At 60.4% G+C, this 22411-nt stretch overlaps 1 protein-coding gene across 4 annotated transcripts in view; it reads left to right on the plus strand.

The window, feature by feature from the left end:
* LOC115519169 (phosphofructokinase, platelet) overlaps window positions 1-22411 on the plus strand; it is a 54300-nt gene that overhangs the window by 13337 nt on the left and 18552 nt on the right. For all 4 annotated transcript variants that reach the window (XM_030322958.1, XM_030322961.1, XM_030322960.1 and 1 more), the window contains 11 exons: window positions 8890-8967; window positions 11959-12148; window positions 13080-13245; window positions 14165-14209; window positions 14321-14429; window positions 16998-17093; window positions 18234-18326; window positions 18921-19046; window positions 21470-21534; window positions 21994-22063; window positions 22189-22335. In XM_030322958.1, coding sequence (XP_030178818.1) covers window positions 8890-8967; window positions 11959-12148; window positions 13080-13245; window positions 14165-14209; window positions 14321-14429; window positions 16998-17093; window positions 18234-18326; window positions 18921-19046; window positions 21470-21534; window positions 21994-22063; window positions 22189-22335 — 1185 coding nt within the window. The remainder of the gene's footprint in view (window positions 1-8889; window positions 8968-11958; window positions 12149-13079; window positions 13246-14164; window positions 14210-14320; window positions 14430-16997; window positions 17094-18233; window positions 18327-18920; window positions 19047-21469; window positions 21535-21993; window positions 22064-22188; window positions 22336-22411) is intronic.

Here is a 22411-nt window from a genome sequence, read left to right on the forward strand (position 1 = left end):
CCCTCTCCACACTTCAGGTTTCTGCGATATCCCACCACTGGGGACTCACGTTTACGTGACCCCTCATTTGCGGGATCATTCCTCTCCCGTGCGACTGGTGACACCCCACTTTTCAAATGTCCTGACACGGGAGACCCGTGATGGTGTGTGAAGCCATTAGGTGTTTTGTGCGATTACCGCGATCCCAGCGCAGGGCGCCGACGGGATGGCCCGTGCGGCAGGGATGGTGGGGGGGGGGGGCGGTATTTTGCCACAGTGGTTCCTGAAACCGGCTCCAGGCCCTGACCTCCCCCCCACCCTGCCCTGGCCCCCCAGAGCTGGCCCGGGCTCTCCTCCTTCTGGGAAGGGGCGGGTCACAAGCCTTTGCTCGTCGGGCTGGATAACAGTTTGTGTGTTGTTTGCTGGAAAGGTGTTTTTTTTTTGCCCCGTTCTTGGCTTTGCTCTTCCGAGCTGCGGCTCTGTGGCTCTGGGGTTTGCGTCTCTCCGATTTGGGCGCTGTGAAAAGGATGGGCCCAATCAAAGCGTTTCCAGACTGTTGTCTGGGGTGCCTTCGGGGTCACGTCACCCCTGTGGGCGTTGGCCCTGGGCCGGGGCGCTGGTGTGGACAGAGCCCGCCCCTCCGGTGGGTGTTTAGCTTGCTACAGTTGCCCGCGTGTGTTCCTGCCGCTGCCGGGGACCGCGTGCACGCGCACCGATGCCCTCTGCCTTTCCATTTGGTTCCATTTCACCCTGGGGAGGGGCTGCCTCTCCTTGGAGCTCCAGCCGGAACCCCCCCCTTCTCCTGCCTGCTGGGGGCTGGGGCGGACTCGGACCAGGTTCCTCTCTCGTGACCGACAGCGTGTTTTCGATTCAGTGCAGACGATTCTGCCTGGACTCTGGGCGTGCAGCACGTGGGCCCCACAGTGTTTGTCCCCCTCGCTGGGGACGCTGTGGGGGTTCTCCAGGCTCCAGCTCTGTCACCAGCGGCCACTGGGTCTGGAGGGTGACCGCGGGTGCTGGAGGGAGGGGAAGGAAGTCATTTCCGTTATTTCATAGTTGAAGAAACTGACTGGTGTGTGTCTTTCAAAAAAAGAGACTTTGCTTTTTCTGTGTCTTTTCGTCACGGGCAGAGCTGGGGAGAAAGCCCCAGTCCCCCATCGGGCCGGTGACGGGGATGGGACCTACCCCCGGGGACGCCGATGTCTGCAGACATTTCGTGGCTGTCATGTTATTAGGGCTCCCGGCATGTGGTGCCTGGGGACCAGGGACGCCACTCAGCTCCCTGCGGTGCCCAGAACAGTGGCCACAACAGGGAGTTAGTTCCCTGGCCCCGAATGTCCACACTGCCCAGGTCAGCAGGCGGAGGGCGTGCGGTGGGCCTGGTGGCCGTGTGCATGCCAAACCTTTGGGTGTTGAATCCAGCCTAGTAACCGTCAGCATTAATCCTTGTCTGGTTTAAGAGTTCTGTTGTGGTTTTGTTTGTCGTCACTGGCCCTGTGTCCTGGGGGTATTGAGATGGGATAGTCAGATGAGATCTCTACCACCAGACTTCACAGTGTCCCCAGTTCAGGAATCGCCTTGGGGCACATCAGCTATGCCCGCCCCCAGGAACGTGGGTTCCTTGGGAGAAGAGCATCTTGGGTTTTCTCTGGAAGAGTCTTGACACAGGAAAGCAGACTTCTTCTCCCCATCGTGGGCTCCGCTGCCCGCTCTCGTCCCGACCACTTTTGGGGCCGTATTCTCCGTGCCCTCCCTGAAGGGGTGGGGTGGATGGGGTCCTGTCGGCTGGGCGAGCCCGGCATCCCGCCCCTCCCCGCAGGTGGGCAGTGCGGAGTCCTGAGTCTGAACAGATCCCGTTTCTTTCAGGGAGGGTCTGTGTGCAGGGTGGTGTAATAACTGCTTTACTGGTGACTGGCACCCCGGGAAGAAGGTGCCGGGGACAAGAGCAGAGGGCAGTGTCTGTGGCTCGGCCCCAGGAACGGCCGGCCCGTGAGTCCCAGCGATGGGGAGCTAACGGGGGCAGCCTGGGGAGGGGCTCCCTTGAACCGAAGGCATCCGTCTGGAGAAGACACCTTGCTTCTCGTGACACCCCTCCCCCCACCCCCAAAAGAGGAATTCTAGGGAACAGCCTGTCCTTTCTGTCCCCATGGGGGGCCGTCCTGGGCTCACTCAAAACTCTGTCGCCTCCCACCCTCAGACTTTGCACCGGGAACCGATAGCATCTCATCGAAGTGAATCCGTTCAGGTACCATCAGCTCTCTGTCACCGACGTGAAGGACCCTGTCTTTGAAATCCACCCGACTCCGAAATCTGCTGGGTTTTTTCCTAATTCGTTCGGGCAGCAGAATGCTCACCCTTTACCCGCCCGCCTGGTGTGACCGTCCCTAGGACGGGCAGGGGGCACCGGCCGGGACCACCCCCTTCCCCACAGTCGTGACAGAAGTGTCTCCAGACGTGGGCAGTGGTGCTGGTGGGCACAGTCACCCCCGTTGGGGGCGGCCGTCCGAGACCTCTTGGGGCTCAGATTTACAGGACGTTTGGTTTTCTTTCTCCAAAACCTCACTCAGCAGCCTATCCAGCTGCCTGTCGGTGTGTATAGCCCCCCGGAGCTTGACTGGAGCTTTCGAGGTTCCCCGCGCGCCTAAAGAGTTAAACGGGTTAGTGTTACCTAAAGGAAGGGTTTTTGGGTTTTTTCCCTCAGCAGAAAGTTTGTGGGAAGCGTACTGATGGGAAATCGCTGGCAGTCCTGCTTCAGGCCTGGCACCCGGATTGTTCTGTCTGGCTGCCGCCGGGACTGCTGTAAATCCGGGCCAGGACCACGTGCTGTTGTGCTGAGCCCTTGGGCACCGTCTGGGGAGGAGGGGGCGGGGGGCCGATTAACCCGTTCTTCCCACCTGGTGAGTCAGTTGTCGGTTTTTCTCCTTTTCCTTCCAGGCTCGGGTTTTTCCTTAGAGACCTACAGGTGTCTCTAGCTGTCCGGGGACGGCGATGACGGGCACGTCACATGGTTCCACAGGACTGTGCCCGGGACGAGGTCCCGGGGTTGAGGAGGGCCGTTAAGTCCTCTGTTCCTCCTGTCTTTGGTTCTGGAGGCCAGTTCTCAGGTCTCCTATAATCTGCAGGCTCAAAATCCTATTAGCAGAAGGTTTTTCTGCAGATTTACAGAAGTTATAGCTCTTTAAACATGACTCACTTAAAAGTCTTTCTTCTTTTTTGTGTGTTTATTTTTTATTTTACGGAGAGAGGCGGGGAGCTGGGGAGGGGCAGAGGGAGACAGAATCCCAGGCAGGCTCCTTGCTCAGAGCACAGCCCGACGCGGGGCTCGATCCCACGACCCTGGGACCATGACCGGAGCCGAAACCAAGAGGTGGACGCTCAGGGGACTGATCCCCCACCCCAGGCGCGCCCGGAGTCTCTCCTCTCTGAGATAGCGCTTACCAGTTGGGCATGGGCACACAGACCTGGAAATACCCACAGGCCCGTCTCTGGTCTTCCGAACCCTGAATAAAGGCAGGAATGATTCCCGGCACATTCAGCAGCCGACCTTCTTGTTAAAAGCACGCATGTCAGACTTCCTGGAGAGAGGGGCCTCGGCCAGGTCAGAGCCGCGACCCCGGCCTGGCCGGCTTGGGCTGCAGGCGGAGACCCTGCTCGTCAGAGCTGACTTAATGCCCTGATAAACCAGCTCTAATCTGTCTGTTAACAGAGGGGTGTCATTTTCCCCTTCCGAACAGAAACCCCGTTTGCCACGGGGCACGTGACTTCTGACGGGCTGCCTGCGTTCACCGTCTTTAAGCAGGAAATGTCATGCTCGGGGCAGAAAGACAGTGACCACCCAACCCCCACTTTCCAGCCAGGCCGGGTGGGACAGCAGCGGTCCCCTCCTGGCCTGCCCTCCTCTGCTGGGCGTGGGGCGTCTGGGTGTGGTGGGACGTGGGTGCCCCCCGTGCTCCTGACCGGGGGTGGCGAGCAGGCCAGGGTGCCCAGGGTGACTTCTGGGGGGCGTGCTGGCCTGCTCGGACCCACCCCACCCCTGCCTCCGCCTCCCCCCACTCTCCACCCCGAGTGCTGGGAAGGCCAGGTGACCAGAACCACACTCTCTTCTCCTGCAGGTCTGACACTTAACTGTTTCTACATTTTAACTTCCTTAGAGTCAGAACTACTAACCCACAAAGCACCTGTCTGAAAACAGTAGTAGGATGGCCCGAACGAGCAGTCAAGTGTGTGTCCCTTGCAGCTGACTTGCGGGGTCGGCTGCCCGGCTCCAGCAGACCCGTCCGCACGGTTACTGGGTTCACAAAGGTCCTGTGGCCGCATGCAGCCACATGACAGAGGTAACGGGCATAGGGCTGAGCGTCTCTCCCGCTGAGGGCCCGCTCCGCGACCCGTCCTCGGACCGTCCACATGCTGGTCCTGCTTGACACGGCCTTGCCCCGGTTCCCAGTTTAGTGTTTTAATCTCGGAAATATAATCTCCTTCTGGGCCTTTGCCCCGCCCTGCGGTATCACCGCGGGGCCATGTCATGCTGATTTGCCGTGACCCGCTGTGGCCGTGGGTTTTGTGACCGGCCTGGGACTCTGTGTCATCCGCTTCGGCGTGGAGACATCCGATAACGCCGGGGGGCTAACGCAGCACGCTGGTGGACCGGCCGGTCTCCACAGGCACACCGTGCGGGGCTCCGCCGGGGCCCGTCCTGTTCTAACCAATTGTAGAATTCGAGAGTCTGACCGCAGCTCAGTGGGACACGTGCGGAGGCGGCTCTGGGGCATCGTCCCCGAGGTCCCGGCGCCCTGAGCGCTCTCAGACCCGCTAGGCTGGAGCATCTGGGTCCCAAAGAGCCCTGGGGTTGGGGGGGGGTGCGGTGAACTGGGCGCTGGGTCTGGGAGGGCCTGCTGTGTCACCGGGGGGTCCGCCCAGAATCTCCTGCAGCAAAACAGCAGACGTTCCTGGGCTTCGAGGGCACCACCGTGGAGGACCCGTGCCCGCCGCTGTCCCACGCCCACCTGGTTTAGCAGGATGGCATTTCCTGACTCCAAAGCCTCCAGCGGTCGAGAGCGCACCTCTCGTGTGCTTGCCGTTAAGTCCTGTCGGTGACGTGCTCTCGTTTGTGAAGGACTAAAGCGGGAAGCCAAAACACGTATCTACGCAAAGCAGCAGAAGCCCGGGAGAGGTCTCTGGTGTCAGTGGTCACATCTAGAAGACGCTTCGCGGTCGCGATCTTGGCCACAGCGTCTCCGCTGGCAGCTGGAACGCGTGCCACTCAGACGGCGAGATGCCGGGCGAAAAATGCCAGAAACGGGATCCGGAAGGAGGATCGTCCGGCTGAGGAGACGGGTGGACGCCTGCAACATGAGCCTTCTAAATCACAAAGCGTCCTTCCCATAGCACGGGACTCCGGTGTCCTTCTGGGCCTTCAATTAAACAAAATTACGCAGTATGAGGTCTCTCGTGAGAGGAAGCCACCCACCGTGGACTGGTTCCGACTCTTCTCAGAGCCGATTTAACAGGTGCCTAAAAATGCACGTCAGAGTGACCTCTGAAGGCAGCACGGGGTCCTGGGGACAGACTGGGCCCCCAGGCCTCCCTGGACATTGCTCAGGACGGTTCCAAGGGGGTCAAACTGACTTCAGAGTCTGGGGCACGTTTGGGGACGTCACCAAGAGGTGCCGCTCGAAGCCTCCACAGGTCGTCACACTTGGTGCGGCCACGAAGGGTCTCTCTCTGGCTCAACACCGTGCAAACGAGGGCCAGCCAGGCGGGGAGCGTTACTCTGGGGTAGAAACTCAGTGCGGTTCTTCCGGCTTTTGCGTGCCTTTACTCCCGTGTGAGTCATGGAACTCGCTCTGAAGTCAGACTCCAAAGAGGATGGCAGAACATATTTTGGGCTCTTGGCTGTATTGGAATAGGCATTCAAACCTCAAACGAGGCTTCAGTAGAAAACAGCTCGTCCGAGCTTGTAAATTATGGTACGTTTGTGTAAAACCAGCCTTCTTGATTTAGTCACGTCTTCCTGGGAAGCGAAGGACGGCTTAAAACTGCGCTCAGATGTGCCCGAGCCCCCGGCCCCTGCCAGTCACTTCCTGCGGCCCAGCCCACGGGTGCTTCCTTTCCCGTAGACAGCCGCGCCGCGCGAAATAAACCGTCTAGGGAGGATATTCTGCCTTTCCAAGTGTGTGTCATGTTTTCTAGGAGGATTTCCCACGTTCCTACTCCAGGAGCAAAGGGATTCGGAAATGTTTTTGTTGAGTCAGTGTTTAAGGCTGAGCGGTGACAATACAGGCAGAGGGAAATTTGCAGAAGCTGTGGAATGCTGTGCGGGGCACACGAGTTGCCCGAACTGTCCAGGGGTCCGTGCCGCCAGCCAGGTGCAGCGGAGACAGCCCTTGACAAGCTGGGGACACTGCCCCGGCCTCCGCGTCCTCGCCGGCACTGGGGCGCCCGGGGCGGCCCCTTCCCCCGGGTGTCCTTGGTGACCTCAGGACGGAGGGTGCCGGAATTACTCTGGCGGCCGTCGGAGCGGGGGAGCGGGGTGTTGGCTTTCTGGGTGTTGCCGAGGGGTTAGCGCGCGTCACCCTGCCGTGCGCGGGACGGCCCTGGTTTTCACCTGCCGTTCTGGCCTCGTTCAAGATGTTTTCTCTCGTCGTCGGCCCGCGCGGGTTTGGGGCTGAGGCATCGTGCTGTGCGCTGGGTCCAGTTCAGCGCAGGCCTGTGTCCTATGACACGTGCTGTGTCCCTGCATCCCAGGCTTCAGAGAACGGAGCTCGGAAAGCCGGCACCGCCACGGACGTCGAGTGCTGTTCCCGTATCTGAGGAATGGCATGGCGTGTGGTGCGTGCAGAGTGACGGGGGGTGGGGGGGGTAGTTCTTAGCAGAAACTGGGGAGTTACTTGGCAGGGCTTGGTGACAGGCAGTCCTGAGGCCGGAGGCTCCCTCCCTCTGCGTCCTCTCCCTGCTCTCTGTCTGTCTGTCTGTCGTCTGTCTACTGTCTAGCTACCCGTCTCTCTACCTGTTTGTAACACGCTGCTCACTGTCCCTGGGAGTCCCTTAGAAGCAGGGAGGGCCTGCCTTTGCATTGGTCCCGGGGCAGCGTGTGTGGTTGGTGACTCACAGGCACAGCACAACTCACACCTCTCGGGAGCCCCCCTGCCAGGGGCCGGGCCTGGCCCATGTCACCCTCCACAGACATCCTCGGCGGCCCCATACGTTATATGCACAGGGCTAAAAACGCACACCCGGTAGGCTTTGTCGCTGCCCCATGAAGACGGCCTATTCTGGGGAGCTGTGGGGAGCCCGAGCCCGGGGGTCACGTCCTCAGTACAGGAGGCGTGGGGCGGCCCGCCAGCTCCAAGGCGAACCTGCTCACGGCTCCTCTGCCCCACTTTAGTCCATTCCATTTGTCCCTCTGCTGTTTGTCACACAGAACACCAGACTGTGACACGTGCATGGGTGTACGTGTATTTAGATGTTCGCGTACTACATGGTGTAAAACATTATGTGACTATAATACATTGTATGCAACATATGTTCTGTGTAACATATAAAGTATGTATTTGCTATATTTACGATTGTAATTATATTGCTATTTTGTAAACGTATATGGTTGTATATTGTACACAACATATTACATGTTACGTACAATGTGTATCTATATAGCCTATAAAAATATATACACAGACACAGGTGTGTGTTGATAGCCTGGTGTTATGTGTGTGACAGACAGGAAAGAGAGAGGTGGTCTGGAGTGAAATAGAACAGAGAGGTTGAAGGCAGGTTCATTCTGTATAATTTATAGACATACATCATGTATGTATTCTCGCTATATAACACAGAAATAGTAAGTTCTATAATACGATGTTTCAGGATGTAAAGATAACAGTAATGTATCGTATGTCACGGTATACGATATAATGTGTTAACGTGTATCATATATTATTACGATACGGTATATTAACACGGTAGGTTACATCATATGGGAACGTATTTTTGACGGGTAAGCACAGGTTCACGCAGTGATTGCCCGTAAAGGCTCCTGCCCTGTTGATTAACTTTCACACACGGTTCCCTACTCGGTGGGCCATTTCATTTTGAAAAAATCCTTACTTTTTTCTTTCCTCTTGACCTCCACGAGGGTAGGAGATACGAATCCACCGTAACAATCTATTATGATCAACTTTCAAAGTGGTTAGTGCCTGTTCCTTTTTAAGGTTAAATGTCCTGGGGAGAGAGAGTCTGGGCGGTAAAGACGCAAACGGGTGTGTCTGTCTTCCTCGATCTCGTGCGGTCTGTGGGGAAAAGCGAGATGCCCTTAGAGCCGGAAGGTCCTGGTCCTCGGGCGCCTTGACCCCCGCTGGCTCACCGCCCCCTCCGGCGAGTCAGATGCAGCTAAGCACAGGGTGAGGCGGACCGATGGCTGCGGTGATCCTCAGCCGTGCTTTTCAGAAGCCGAACGCGGTACGGCGTGTGTGTCGAGAGCGGCACGGATAGCGGCCCGGGGAAACTGAGGCCCAGACGGGAATGCTTTCTTGCACGCGCAGCGATTGACACCACTGTTTGCACGTGAGTTTGTCACATTACGATCAGCGTTAGGGGAAGTATCTCCCCTTTCAGCCTGCGTGGACCTGTCAGGTGACAGGCAAACTGGCTTAGTCCCCGTAGTGCCCCGGACGAGTCTGGCAAGAAATTCCCATTTGTTGGGGGTTAGACTGAGGAAGATTTTGTGCACATTTGCCACCTAGAAGCAGCACGGGTGGCGCCCTGCTCGGAACTGCTGGGGTCCTGGGGGCTCAGAGTCCTTCCTCACTCCTCGCACTTACTTTTTCACAGAACGTACAGGTGGATCTGACGTCTCAGTAGAGTTGAACCCGGTGTTTTTTTTTTTTTTTTACAAGGATGTCCACCCTCTTTCCGCAGGGTTACCAAGGCATGGTTGATGGCGGCAGTAACATCGTGGAAGCCAACTGGGAAAGCGTCTCCAGCATTCTGCAAGTGGTACGTGCTCACTTCCCATACTCTCTGTGTCTCCAAAGTAAGTCACTCTGGTAGTTGGAAACCTTTTGTCCTTCGGCTCCGGTGATGCTGGAGGCGCGTTAACGTGCTGGCTGGCATTACCGTCCTCGTCCACTTCTGTGGTAGGGACACATCCTCAATCGGTGGCTCAATTAAACTTTTCAACACGCTTTGCATCGTGCCAGCAGAGGATTATTCTTGCACTGGAGAGTCACGCGTGACAGCTGGGGTTCACTTGTCGTGGATTTCGGGTTTGTTTCTGGTTTTTTTTTTTTTTTTAATTTTTTTTTTAACGTTTTATTTATTTTTGAGACAGGGAGAGACAGAGCATGAACAGGGAAGGGTCAGAGAGAGGGAGACACAGAATCGGAAACAGGCTCCAGGCTCCGAGGGGTCAGCCCAGAGCCCGACGCGGGGCTCAAGCTCACGGACCGCGAGATCGTGACCTGAGCCGAAGTCGGCCGCCCAACCGACTGCGCCACCCAGGCGCCCCTGTTTCTGGTTTTTTCAGGCCGGATTAATGTTGAGGCAGCTTCAGCTTGTTGGTGCCTGCTGGGTGTTCGAGAGCCACCGGGCCTGGGAACGATCCCCGCCGTTGGCCTCCGAGGGCTGCGGGCTTCAGCGGGAACGCAGCTCCCCGTGCCGGGCTAAGCTAGACGTGGCTGCCGGCTTTGACTGTGCACGGCCGTGGGACCGTGCCGCTGTGCGCAAGACGGGTGCCGGCCCGGGACGTAAAAGGAGCCTGCCCGGACGTCTCGTGCCAGGTGAATTCCCCAGACACGGTCGCTCCGTGAAGGCCCGAACCGGTGGAGAATGGATGGCAGGGAAAGAATGGATTTCACAACACAGGTCTTTACTGGTGGTTCCGCACCAGTTAACGTGTCGCTCACGTTGAGCGTTTTTCAGTAGAAGGAAACCGGACTGATAGACTCTCGCTGAAGGTGCTCGTGCGACAGAAGGACGGACGGAGTAGATGGTGTCTGACTGTGAACGGAATGTATTCACTGTAGGAAGGAAGGAAGTCCCGCAACTCGGGACGGCACGGGCGGACCTCGGGGTGTTGTGCTGAGGGGGGATGAGTCAGACCCAGACAACGTCCGTACGGTCTCACGTGCAGGTGAGATCTAGAAAAGCTGAACCCGCAGAAACAGAGCAGAGCGGTGGCCGCCCAGGGCTGGGGGTGGGGGGGGGGGAAACGGGGAGTCGCTGGTCCAACGGCACGGACTCCCAGGTTGGGGGTGAGTAACCTCCAGACCTAACGTACAGCATGGTGGCTATGCTTAATAATTCTGTTTTGTACACTCGAGGGTTGCTAAGGGAGTAGATCTTCGTTCTCAACACGCGCGCGCGCACAGAGGTTACGGAGGTGATGGAGGTGATAATGAACTTGCTTATGGCGATCATTTCACAGTGTAGATGTGTGTTGAATCGTGTCCTAGGCCTTAAAAACTCTTAACAACGCTGTATGATATGATGCTGAAAGTTGCCAAGAGTAGATATTAAACGCTCTCACCACAAAAGAAAGCCCATGTTGTGAACGGATAAGCAGGTCAGTGAGCCTTCTCGTGGCGACCCCTTCGCAACACGTGCATGCATCAAATCAGCACGTTGTGCGCCCCGACTTACATCACGCTCTAGGGCCGTTACATCTCCGTGGCCCCCGGTGGGGAGGGGATCGCCGGTGTACGTTGTGAGGCTGGTTACACACTCGTAGGTCCTATCCTCTGCCCTCCCCGGAAACAGGCCGGAGGGACTTTTACAGCCGTCGGCACTTAGAATGCTATTTGCAAAAAATGAGGACGCGTCTTCTGAATTCCAGGCGGCAAACCCACGTGTGACAGGACCATTTCCGGTCTGGTGCCGCGACCGCCCAGGGAGATAGGAACCCAGGCGGGGTTGTGTGGGGCGCGGAGGGCGACTCGTTGGCGATCCTCAGTCGTGGCTTAGCTCCTGAGGCCCCGCGAGCCCCTCGGTGTTTATGGGCTGTGCCCGCTTGACCTCCAGTTGTCAGCAATCCCAGGACCCTCGAGTCGCTCTCGGTCACATCAGAGTGACCAGTCCCTCTTTGTCCTTGCCCAGCACCTTCCGCCCTGGCTCACCTTTGCTGGGCCACACCGTGCCGCTGTCTCCGCCATACTTCCCGCCAGTCGCACGGGCTCCTTGGGGTGCAGAGCACTGTGCCTTATGAACTGAGCCCGTACGTGAAGGATTGTGTGCAAATGGAGGTGTTATAAGTGAATTCACGATGCATGTAAAGAAATCCTGCTTCCTTTTATTTATTTTTTACTTCTTTAATTTTTTTCTAATGTTTATTTTTGAGAGACAGAGACAGAGCCTGAGCAGGGGTGGGGCAGAGAGAGAGGGAGGCACAGAATCCGAGGCAGGCTCCAGGCTCCGAGCTGTTAGCACAGAGCCTGACGTGGGGCTCGAACTCACAGACCTGGGAGATCATGACCTGATCCGAAGTCGGACGCTTCACAGACTGAGCCCCCCAGGCGCCCCTGCTTTCTTTTAACTTGTGACTAGGGGTCTTTCAGTTTTGAGAGACCGAGTGTGAAAAGCCCTGACTTGTCTCTCCTGGAAATGTGGGTGATCCAACTGAAGTTTTCTTACGACTTAGCCTTTAATAGAGGGCGGGGGGGAGCGGGGGGAGATGTTAAGACACAGATGTCTTTGGCTCACAGGTTTCTATTCTGCCCGTGTGGGGAGCTCCAGGAGAACGGGGGCCTTGGTAGCCGGGCGGCTGGCCGTGCCCATTCTCCGGTCACAGCTGCTGGCCCGCGCCCGCCCGTGGGAGGCTCGGTGGGTGGGGGCCGTGGCCGCCCCCGCCGTCCTGCTTCAGCCCGGGCCTGGGGACGGCTGGGTTATCCTGCGGGCTCCTGTGTTCTCTGCGTGTTCACTGACGCGCTGGTAACGCCCCGTGTCAGCTCCTGCGGGGAGAAGGCACGGACACGTGGTCTGGTTTCTTTCCAGGGAGGCACCATCATAGGCAGCGCTCGCTGCAAGGCCTTCCGCACCCGGGAGGGTCGGCTGAAAGCCGCTGGGAACCTGGTTCAGCGGGGCATCACCAACCTGTGTGTGATCGGCGGGGACGGAAGTCTCACCGGGGCCAACATCTTCCGGAAGGAGTGGAGCGGGCTGCTCAAAGAGCTGGCCGAAAATGGTACGTCTGTGCGCCCGCCTGTCCCCCGGGGGGTTTTCTGTTCCCTCCGTTCATTTGCCGTTCCCCTCGGAGCGCTCCGAACTCACGCGTCCGCCCAGCTGACGGTCGCGGGGCGTTTGGAGGTGAGGGTGCGGGTGTCCACCACCCCGTGCGTCCGGCTCTGCCGGGGACCCCCCGGTGTCTGCCTTGTTGCGAGACTTGAGGTGACTTGTAGCGGAGGACCTTCTGTGTTCCGCGGCCCGTACCTTGGAAGGGTGCTGATGCGGAGGTGAGGCTTGGCATCCGACACGGCCCGCGGCAGCTCATGGCCTCAAGGGACAGCCCCTTCTGACGGGTGGGAAGCTGCCCGGAGCAGGGGCCCCAAGTCTGCGCCGTCTGTCCGTGGATGGGTGGGCGGCCGTCAGGTCCCGCGGCACCTGCCGCCCGCTGCACTCGGGCCCACAGCAGGCTCTGTGGCGGCACAGGGGGGTCACCGCCGAGTCCCTGCCCGCGCCCCCCTCGGCAGCTCTCTCCCGAGACCCGGAGGCGGGTCCCCACCACCGCCCCCCACGTCGGTGAGAAATCCGCGGGAGCACACGCAGCGTCCCGAAGCTCCCGGGTCTGTGCGAGTGACACCCCCTCACACGGAGGGACGCGTGCCCGAGGCCGCCGACGGAGAGACGTCGGGTTTTACTAAAGCCGGACGCAGCGCGCTCCCCCTTCCCTTTCTGCGCTGAGCCCCTGTGCCCGGCTGGTGACATCTCCCGGCCGCAGGCTGGCTGCCGTGCCCTCAGCGCGCAGACTGAGCTTGTTCAGAAAACACAACGACACGTGGGAAACCGGGGCGGAGTGGCGGCTTTGTCTCCCCGGGGCGCCCCGCTTCTCGCTGGCCGAGTGCCTGCGGGGTCGCCGGCGGCCTGTGTTCAGGGCCTGCGGTCTGTGTCCCACGCAGGCGACATCGACAGGGAGGAGGTGCAGAAGCACGCCTACCTCAACGTCGTGGGCATGGTTGGCTCCATCGACAACGACTTCTGCGGCACTGACATGACCATCGGCACCGACTCCGCCTTGCACAGGATTATCGAGGTCGTGGACGCCATCATGACCACCGCCCAGAGGTGAGCCGGGGAGCGGGCGCTCGGCTGGGACGGGCCGCGGAGCAGATGTCCCTGCCAGCCCCGGGAGGTCCCCTGGTGGGCATTCTGTGCTGCGGTGTGGACCTCAGTCCCGACCCCGGGAGGTCCCCTGGTGGGCGTTCTGTGCTGCGGTGTGGACCTCAGTCCCGACCCCGGGAGGTCCCCTGGTGGGCGTTCTGTGCTGCGGTGTGGACCTCAGTCCCGACCCCGGGAGGTCCCCTGGTGGGCGTTCTGTGCTGCGGTGTGGACCTCAGTCCCGACCCCGGGAGGTCCCCTGGTGGGCGTTCTGGGCTGCGGTGTAGACCTCAGTCCCGACCCTGGTGGGCGTTCTGTGCTGCAGTGTGGACCTCAGTCCCAACCCGGGGAGGTCCCCTGGTGGGCGTTCTGTGCTGCGGTGTAGACCTCAGTCCCGACCCCGGGAGGTCCCCTGGTGGGCGTTCTGGGCTGCAGTGTGGACCTCAGTCCCGACCCTGGTGGGCGTTCTGGGCTGCGGTGTGGACCTCAGTCCCGACCCTGGTGGGCGTTCTGGGCTGCGGTGTGGACCTCAGTCCCGACCCCGGGAGGATCTGAGATGGGCGTCCTGTGCTGCGGTGTAGACCTCAGTCCCGACCCCGGGAGGTCCCCTGGAGGGCGTCCTGTGCTGCAGTATAGACCTCAGTCCCGACCCCGGGAGGTCCCCTGGTGGGCGTTCTGTGCTGTGGTGTGGACCTCGGTCCCGACCCTGGTGGGCGTTCTGGGCTGCGGTGTAGCATCTTGTAGAAAGTGGGCGCTCTCTGAACTCAGGCACTGCCATCGGCAGGAAGCGGCTTTGCTTCCAACTTGGCTGTCGCAGTGCCTCTCTCTGTGCTTTTCATGCTGTTCCCAGGGGTGGTAAGTTGATGTTTCCTCGTGTCTTTTGCAGCCACCAGAGGACCTTTGTGCTTGAGGTCATGGGGAGACACTGCGGGTACGTATGTGCGGGTGCCGTCTGCGTGGCCAGGACCCTCAGCCTGGCCCCTTGGCCGGTCCACGCGGGAGCCCGCCGCTGCCTTACGAAGCCACCGCCCTTTCCAAATAGGTACCTAGCCCTGGTGAGCGCCCTGGCCTGCGGGGCAGACTGGGTGTTCCTTCCAGAATCTCCCCCGGAAGAAGGCTGGCAGGAGAACATGTGCGTCAAGCTCTCGGAGGTAACGCGCGTCCCGTTTCCCGTGCCTCGCAGCGGCTCCGGTCACGCCGCTCTGACCGTGACGGGTGACAGCCGTGGGATTTCCGGCGGGGACGGACTTGGAGACACGTGGGAAGTGTGGGGCTCTGAAGCGAGGTTGAGCTCAGGGCGTCGGGTCTGCTGGCTCCTCGTGGCTCCGTCTGCTCCCCAGCGATGCAGAGTGCGGGAGAGAAATGCCCAGAACGCTGTTCTCCCTGCACGGCGGCCGCTGGTGCTTGAGGTGGTAGAGGCCGTGGCCGTAAAAGGAGTCGAACCTGGGGAGCAAATCTCCTTCCTGTTCCTCCTGCGCTTACCAGCGTGAACAGCCCTGCGCTCTGACCGCCGTTTCCGCACACGCCGTGCGGCCCAGGTCACAGCCCCCCAGCTCCCCCACGTGGCCCCCGCCCCTCTGGGCGTGCCTCCCGTTGGATCGTTTACCGGTCGCCCAGAACCAGGCTTTTCCCGTCCTCGCGTCTGTCGTCTGTGGCTCCCGCCGTGCGTTATTAGCCCCGGGGAGGCACACGAGGTCAGCTCTCAGGACGGAGTCCCCGTGCCTGGTGAATTTCCCTGCCGTGTCACCGCTGCCCTGCGGGGATGTCTTTAAGCGTGTGGCGTAGGCCACTGACGGTCACACTTAGCAGACACTTGGGCTGAGGGTGCACCAGGGACACGTGTGCGGTAAGACATTGCCGTCACCTTCAACGTGACGGGTTCCGAGAAAGGACTGTGGGCAACAGACCGAGTACGCTCTGACCTAAAAACGGCGTAAGAAACTCCTGACGGACGCCGCGCCCTTGCCGGGAAGAGCCCCGCACGTAGGAAGATGAAGCTTAGGCAGGGGACCGATGAAGCCACCGACGTCCCGGGTACGGGCGTTACCAGTGACGTAGCAGACACGCTCGGTGTTTCTCGCCTCTGACCCGGGGACGTGGGAGGCACCCCCACCGGCCCGTTGGCGTGGGGCCACACGTGGCTGGCTACGTGAGAAGCACAGTGCTTCTGCATGGCTCACCACCCACCCCCCCGCCCCGGTGGGGGCCGTACCCGTCCCTGCCCGCCACCGGTCCCCCTGCCCCCGGCCTGGCCCAGGACCATGCCATCTCGGGCCACGTTCTGGCCTTCGGGACGAGGAGACGCAGGCCTGCTCTGGGGCCGCGCACAGCGGGTCAGAGGGGCAGCGGTGAGGCTGTTACCTGGGGGGTGGGCGCTCGTGTTCAGCTTTGCCCGTCGTTTCCGTAACCGTGTGGTCTTCTCTGCAAGCGTCCTTGGGTTTCAGACTTTGTAAACGGCACTGCGAGCTGGGACGAGGACAAGAACGTGGTGGGGTCCCCGCGTTAGGTGTCGGCAGACTGAGGGCGAAACGCTGATCATTCTATCCGCAAGGAATTTTTATCGGGCGTGAACGTGGCGCTGGGAGCATTTCCCCAAATGTCCCGCCCGATAAACGGGCCCGGGAAGCACACCTCACAGCGTCCGCCAGATTCTGGCTACTTGGGTTTGAAATCGGAAAGGCCGCCCCGAGGCAAGACCCGGGCTCGGGCCCCGGCCCCAGGTTCCTCCGCTGTGCCGCGGGGAGATGCTTCAGCTCCTAGTGACCCGGGGGGATTCGTGGGTGCACGGGTCCCAGTGGGGAGCCAGGGCTCCTGCCGTGCCCTGTTCGGGGCTCGGGGCCTCCCTCCCCACGTGAGTGTGGGTGGCGTGTGGCCACGTGGCCAATCCCGTATTCGTGGACACGTCGTAATCACTTGCGACCACATCTTCGCACGTCTGAGTTGCTCCAAGTAGGGCAGCTTAGTATCTGTCTAGTAGAGGGGAAAATCACCCCGCAGCAAACAGCCTGTGTCCTTGTGACAGCCCCCTCCCCCCGAGGGACTGCCCACCTGTGTGACGTCTCCCGGCCTCCCCGGGAGGGTCTTTCACTTGGGACTCGGTAGACAATGTCCTTGCTGACCGTGGTTTCAGCACATCGCGGGGTGACACCCCCTCCCCCCCCCCAGGGGGCTGCGGGGACAGCAGGTGTGGGCTCAGTGCCAGGCTGGCCGGTCCTGCACAGGTGCGGCTTTCCCACGTGCGTACTCTCTGTGCGACCCGCCCCCCCGCCCCCGACCTTCTGCACGGGACTGGGGCTCCGTGCTCCCCCTGCCCGCCCAGGCCTGGGGCTCTGTGCTCCCTTTGCAGGGGCAGGAATTCCCTGCCAGGTTCACAGTGAGTGGGTGGGAGGCTCTGGCTTCAGGAGGAGATCAGAAGCCTGGTTTGCGGTATAGACGCGCTGCTGGGGCCGATGGCCGAGCTCACCGCCTTCTGGGACCAGATGGCAAACGAGCGTGGTCCCCAGCCTGGAGTCACCTGGATGCTGGCCTGTGTCCGGGGTGACCAGCCTCCCCCCACCCCGACCCCCCTCACCCAGAGCGCCTTCACCCGCCCGCGGTAGTCGGTGACCCGTGTGCAAACTTGGGTGAAGATCTCTACCTGGAAAGAGGCCAGTGCGTTTGGGGCAAAGGGCCCTGGGTTTGTCTCTTGTTAAAAACGATTTCGGTGTCCTGTTTCCTAGAACCGTGCCCGGAAGAAAAGACTGAATATCATCATTGTGGCGGAAGGTGCCATCGACACCCAAAATAAACCCATTACCTCTGAGCAAATCAAGGAGGTGAGTGTGTCTGGTTTCGTAATGCTCAGGCGCCAGCCTAGAAGTGGGGGATTTTAACAAGGCTGGCGGGGTTCGCGTTTGGAACGTTGTGTTATTATCATGAAAACATTTTTTGTTCTTCCTGATGTTTAAAAATGTTTTGGTAATGACTCATAACTTTTAACGGCAGGAGACTCCCGCGGCTCCCGCGTACTGTCCTGAATATCCCCAGAGGCCTGGGAGCCGCCCTGACAGTTGAAACGCAGCAGGGGAGGGACAGGGACAGGGGGTCCCGGCTCCGGGCGCCAGCCGCCCGCCAGCGACAGGGGTCGGGCCCCAGCGTTCTCACAAACAAGATTGCCTTGTTGGGTTCACGCCCGTGCTGCGTCCGGCCTCCAGGGCAGCCTTGTTGCAGCAGGGCTCGCCCGAGGGCGCTGGCTTGTCACAAGGACCCGGGACAGGAGGGATGGGCCGGCTCTCCCGTTAGGCCGGCGATGGCTCATGTCTGGACAGAACGCAGGGGAGACAGACAGACGGGCAGGCAGCCTCCGGTTGAAGCTGTCCATCAGGGCAAAGGACGTTATCGGCTGCCTTTGCGAACTGGTTTCTCTGTCCTGCCTTTCGTTCCTTCCCAGACCAGCCGTGCAGCTGAGTATTAGAACAGGGGGATCTGTCTGGGAAAGTTATCTGCCATTATCGACAAGAAGTAATCAATAAGATCAAAGACTTTCCTTTTCCCGCTTAATCAAAGTTGAGATTGAATCATGGGATACGAGAGCAGGAAGGACCACAGGCGCCACCTGGCCTGGCCCGTTGCTGGTACAGGAGTAAGCGGGGTGAGTGCGGATGGCAGCCCGGCCCGGCGACGCTCACGTGGGGCCGCCCTGGGGGGACCCCGTGGCTGACCACGGCGTCCACGCTGTGCTTTCCATTTACAGCTGTGCAGATTTACGGTGACTGGGGGGGAAACGTCTGCATTTCTAGAAGGTATTGGTAACGATGTGCCCTGATCTCAGCTCACCATTCACCTAAACGTTCCTCTAGGAAGCGAACTTTAGACACTGGAAGTCTCCCCCGCGTAGGTCCGAGGAAAGGACTCCCGAGTCCCCAGCCCCGGCACAGAGCGCGAGATGACGTCCTGTGTCGCTCTGTTTCCCACAGCTTGTGGTCACGCAGCTGGGGTACGACACGCGGGTGACCATCCTTGGACACGTGCAGAGAGGCGGGACTCCTTCGGCCTTTGACAGGATTTTGGTGAGTGAGGATAGACGTCGTGGGGCACCTCCCCCCAAGAGCGAGAAGGAGCGTGTTACCGGGAAGTCCGGCGCTCGCAGAGCCATCCGGTGGCCATCCGGTGAAGAGCGTCCCTGCCTGCAGAGCCCGTGGCTCGTCCTGGAGACCCGCTCGGCCCCCCCCCGTCACCCAGACGCTGGGGCCCCCCAAACACGGGATGCTGAGGGGGAGGGCGACGCATGCAGGTTTCTAGACGCAGGCCCCAGGGTCAGCAGAGGCCAGTCCAGACTCGTGGGTATTGGTCTGGGTGCTCTTTGCACCTCCGAGCCCCCTTCAGGGCCCCCCGCCAGCCACCGCCTAGTGGGGTCGAAATCTCGTCGAAATCTCCCCGTTGGCGGTGGGTTAGACATGATAGGATAGGCCGTAAGGAGCTCATCAGGACCCATGCCAGGGGGACGGGGGGACGGGGGCACGCGGGCACGCTGGGTCCGGCTGAACACGGGCCAGGCCTCTGCTCACGGGTGCGTCTGCTCACAGTCGTGCCTCCCCGGAGCTGGTGGACGTGCTGCCCGGACCCGTGACCTTGCCTTTGACCTTCGCGATTGTCACTTACAGGCCAGTCGCATGGGGGTGGAGGCCGTGGTCGCCCTTCTCCAGGCCACCCCAGAGACCCCGGCCTGCGTGGTGTCGCTGAGCGGGAACCAGGCCGTCCGCCTGCCCCTGGTGGAGTGTGTGCAGATGGTGAGTTTGCCCGGGACGCCGGCCGCCGCCCGTGGGGGAGGCAGGGGCTCGGTGACACCAGGACGGAGGCAGCACGCAGCGGAACCTCCCCCAAGATGAGCTCCGTCTGTCGGGAAGGAGCGTGTGCACATCACCCGTTTCTGCCAACAGGACGAGATGTGTCGGGACCCGGGTCTGTGAGGCATCCGGGGCGGAGGGCTTCACGGGGTGCGGTGGACGGGGCGGAGCCTCTCCGATGGCAGCCGCCCCTGCCCTCTGTCCCCGAGGACATTCCCATCTGAGACGTGGCGCTGGAATGCCTAGCTGGGGTGACATCCCCGGGGGCGGGGCCCCTGCACGCAGCAAAGCGGGCTGGGGTTTTCGAGGCAATTGGGCACTACGTGAGGTGGCAGCGAGCTGCATCAGACGTTGTCAGTGTCTTGTCTTTCCCGAGGCCTGTTACTGTCCTTTTATTTGGCCTTTCCGGTGGCTCTGAAGCGTTTGTACTTTATAACCTGTGCAGAGAGGTGATGAAGCAATTCGGTCTTGGACTTGTTGCAAGTGGCCGTAGAAACGTAATTGCCAGAAGGGTTTGGAGTGAATAAATGTGTGTGCAAGTGTGCATGGCTACGTGTGTGTATGTGTGTGCATGTTTCTGTGTGTGCAAGTCTGCATGGCAGTGTGTGCGTGCGTGTGTGTGCATGTGTGTGCACAGCTGCGTGTTTGTGCATGGCTACACGTGTATATTGTGTGCATGTTTCTGGCTGTGCACCTGTGCGTGGCTATGTGTGCATGTTTCTGTGTAAGTGTGCATGTTTCTGTATGTGCAAGTGTGTGCAGCTGCGTGTGTTCACGTGTGTGCGTGTTTCTATGTGCGCACGTTTCTGTGTGTGCAGGTGGGCACGACTGCGTGTGCATGTTTCTGTGTGCAAGTGCGCACGGCTGTGTGTATGTGTGTGTGTTTGTGTGCATGGCTGTGTGTGTGCAAGTGTGCATGGCTACGTGTGTGTACGTGTATGCATGTTTCTGTGCAAGTGTGCGCAGCTACATGTGTGTGCATGTTTCTGTGTAAGTGTGCATGGCTGCTTGTGCATGTTTCTGTATGTGCAAGTGTGTGCGGCTGCGTGTGTGTTCACGTGTGTGCATGTTTCTATGTGTGCGAGTATGCACAGCTGTGTGTGCATGTTTCTCGGTGTGCAAGTGGGCACGACTGCGTGTGCATGTTTCTGTGTGCAAGCGCGCACGGCTGTGTGTGTATGTGTTTCTGTGTGTGCATGGCTGTGTGTGTGCGAGTGTGCATGGCTATGTGTGTACGTGTATGCATGTTTCTGTGCAAGTGTGCACGGCTACATGTGTGTGCATGTTTCTGTGTAAGTGTGCATGGCTGCTTGTGCATGTTTCTGTATGTGCAAGTGTGTGCAGCTGCGTGTGTGTTCACGTGTGTGCATGTTTCTATGTGTGCGAGTATGCACAGCTGTGTGTGCATGTTTCTCGGTGTGCAAGTGGGCACGACTGCGTGTGCATGTTTCTGTGTGCAAGCGCGCACGGCTGTGTGTGTATGTGTTTCTGTGTGTGCATGGCTGTGTGTGTGCGAGTGTGCATGGCTATGTGTGTACGTGTATGCATGTTTCTGTGCAAGTGTGCACGGCTACATGTGTGCATGTGTGTGCATGTTTCTGCTAGTGCACCTGTGCGTGGCTATGTGTGCATGTTTCTGTGTAAGTGTGTGTGGCTGCTTGTACATGTTTCTGTATGTGCAAGTGTGTGCGGCTGCGTGTGTGTTCACGTGTGTGCGTGTGTCTGTGTGTGCAAGTATGCACAGCTGTGTGTGCACGTTTCTGTGTGTGCAAGTGGGCACGACTGCGTGTGCGTGTTCCTGTGTGTGTGAGTGTGGATGGCTGCGTGTGTGTGCACGTGTGTATATGAGTGCCTGGCTGCACGTGTGTGTGTGCACCGGTGTCTGTCAGGCACTGTCCCCGGGGTCCCGCACGTACCTACAACCCAGATAATTTTGGAAGTCGGGCTATTTTTCTCAGGCAACCGATGAGGGAATGGAGTTCAGAGGCGTGAATAACTTGCCTGAGGTCCTCGGGCTGGAAGGGCCGAGGCGGTGTGAGTGGTGCTCCCCGGGCCGCCCGCCCCTGCTCCCTCCCCGGGTGGCCCCCCCCCCCCCCCCCCCGAACCGGGGGTTGCCCGCAAGGCCGTGTGCGAGCTCCACCTCGCCCTGGCTGTGCTGCTGTCCCTGGGGCCTCAGGGTCTGTGGCCCCGGCCTTGCTTTATCACGGCAGCCTGGGCTCGGCCCTCGCAGCCGGGCAGGCGCAGGTGCAGCCCCGCTGACCCCGGGCTGCCGGCCCGGACGGTCGGACGGAGCGCAGGGCGGGGAGGGGAGGACCCGGTGTCGGAGTCGTGACGTGTTCCTTCTTCCTTTCCTGACTGGTTTGAAGACCCAGGACGTGCAGAAGGCCATGGACGAGAGGAGATTTAAGGACGCCGTGCGACTCCGCGGAAGGTGACTCTCCCGAGGGCGCTGCTCTCCTGGGGCCCTCGCTCCTCAGCGGTGCTCAGCCGTGCTCCTGGGCGGTGCTCCTTCCCAGCCGAGAAAGGCCGAGCCCGGCCTCGGGCAGCGTTCTGCCGCCTGCAGGCCTTGATGGGGAGCGGCGGGAGCAGTTTGCTGTCTGTGTCGTGTCCTGGCTGGTGGGGTTGCTGAGGACTTGGCGAGGTTAGGACGGGACGTGGCACGGGGCTGGCATCTTGAGAAAGAAACCCGAGTGTGTGAGAGGCCTGGTTCCTTGGCCGCGGACACGACGTGCCTCCTACGTAACCGGACGCACCAGGGCCCGGGAGGTGGGGTGACCGGCCCCGAGAGCCCAGCGCAGGCCCCTGCGGACGGTCTGCTTCGGCACAAGCCCTTCCCCGACCCGGCCCCTCGCGCCCTGACCTTGGCCCCGACGGCGGCCTCTCCTTCCAGGAGCTTCGAGAGCAATCTGAACACCTACAAGCGGCTCGCCATCAAGATGCCAGATGACCAGATCCCAAAGGTGGGTGCCGCCGCGGGTCGCTCCCGTGAGGCCCCTCCGTGTCCCCCGCGGACCCTGGCGTCCTGGGCTCCCGGGCTGCGTGCTGCTGTGAACCCCCCGCGTGCGAGCCCTCCGCTGTCTTGCAGAGCAACTGCAACGTGGCAGTCATCAATGTGGGCGCCCCCGCCGCCGGGATGAACGCGGCCGTGCGCTCGGCCGTGCGCGTGGGCATCTCCGAGGGGCACAAGATGTTTGCCATCTACGACGGCTTCGAGGGCTTCGCCAAGGGCCAGGTGAGTCCCCGGGGGGCATCGTGGGGAAGGGGGCCTCCCTTCCAAGGCTTGAAACCTGGGGCTGTGTCATGTGACG

The sequence above is a fragment of the Lynx canadensis genome, chromosome B4 (assembly GCF_007474595.2).
Source record: "Lynx canadensis isolate LIC74 chromosome B4, mLynCan4.pri.v2, whole genome shotgun sequence".
Lineage (NCBI taxonomy): Eukaryota > Metazoa > Chordata > Mammalia > Carnivora > Felidae > Lynx > Lynx canadensis.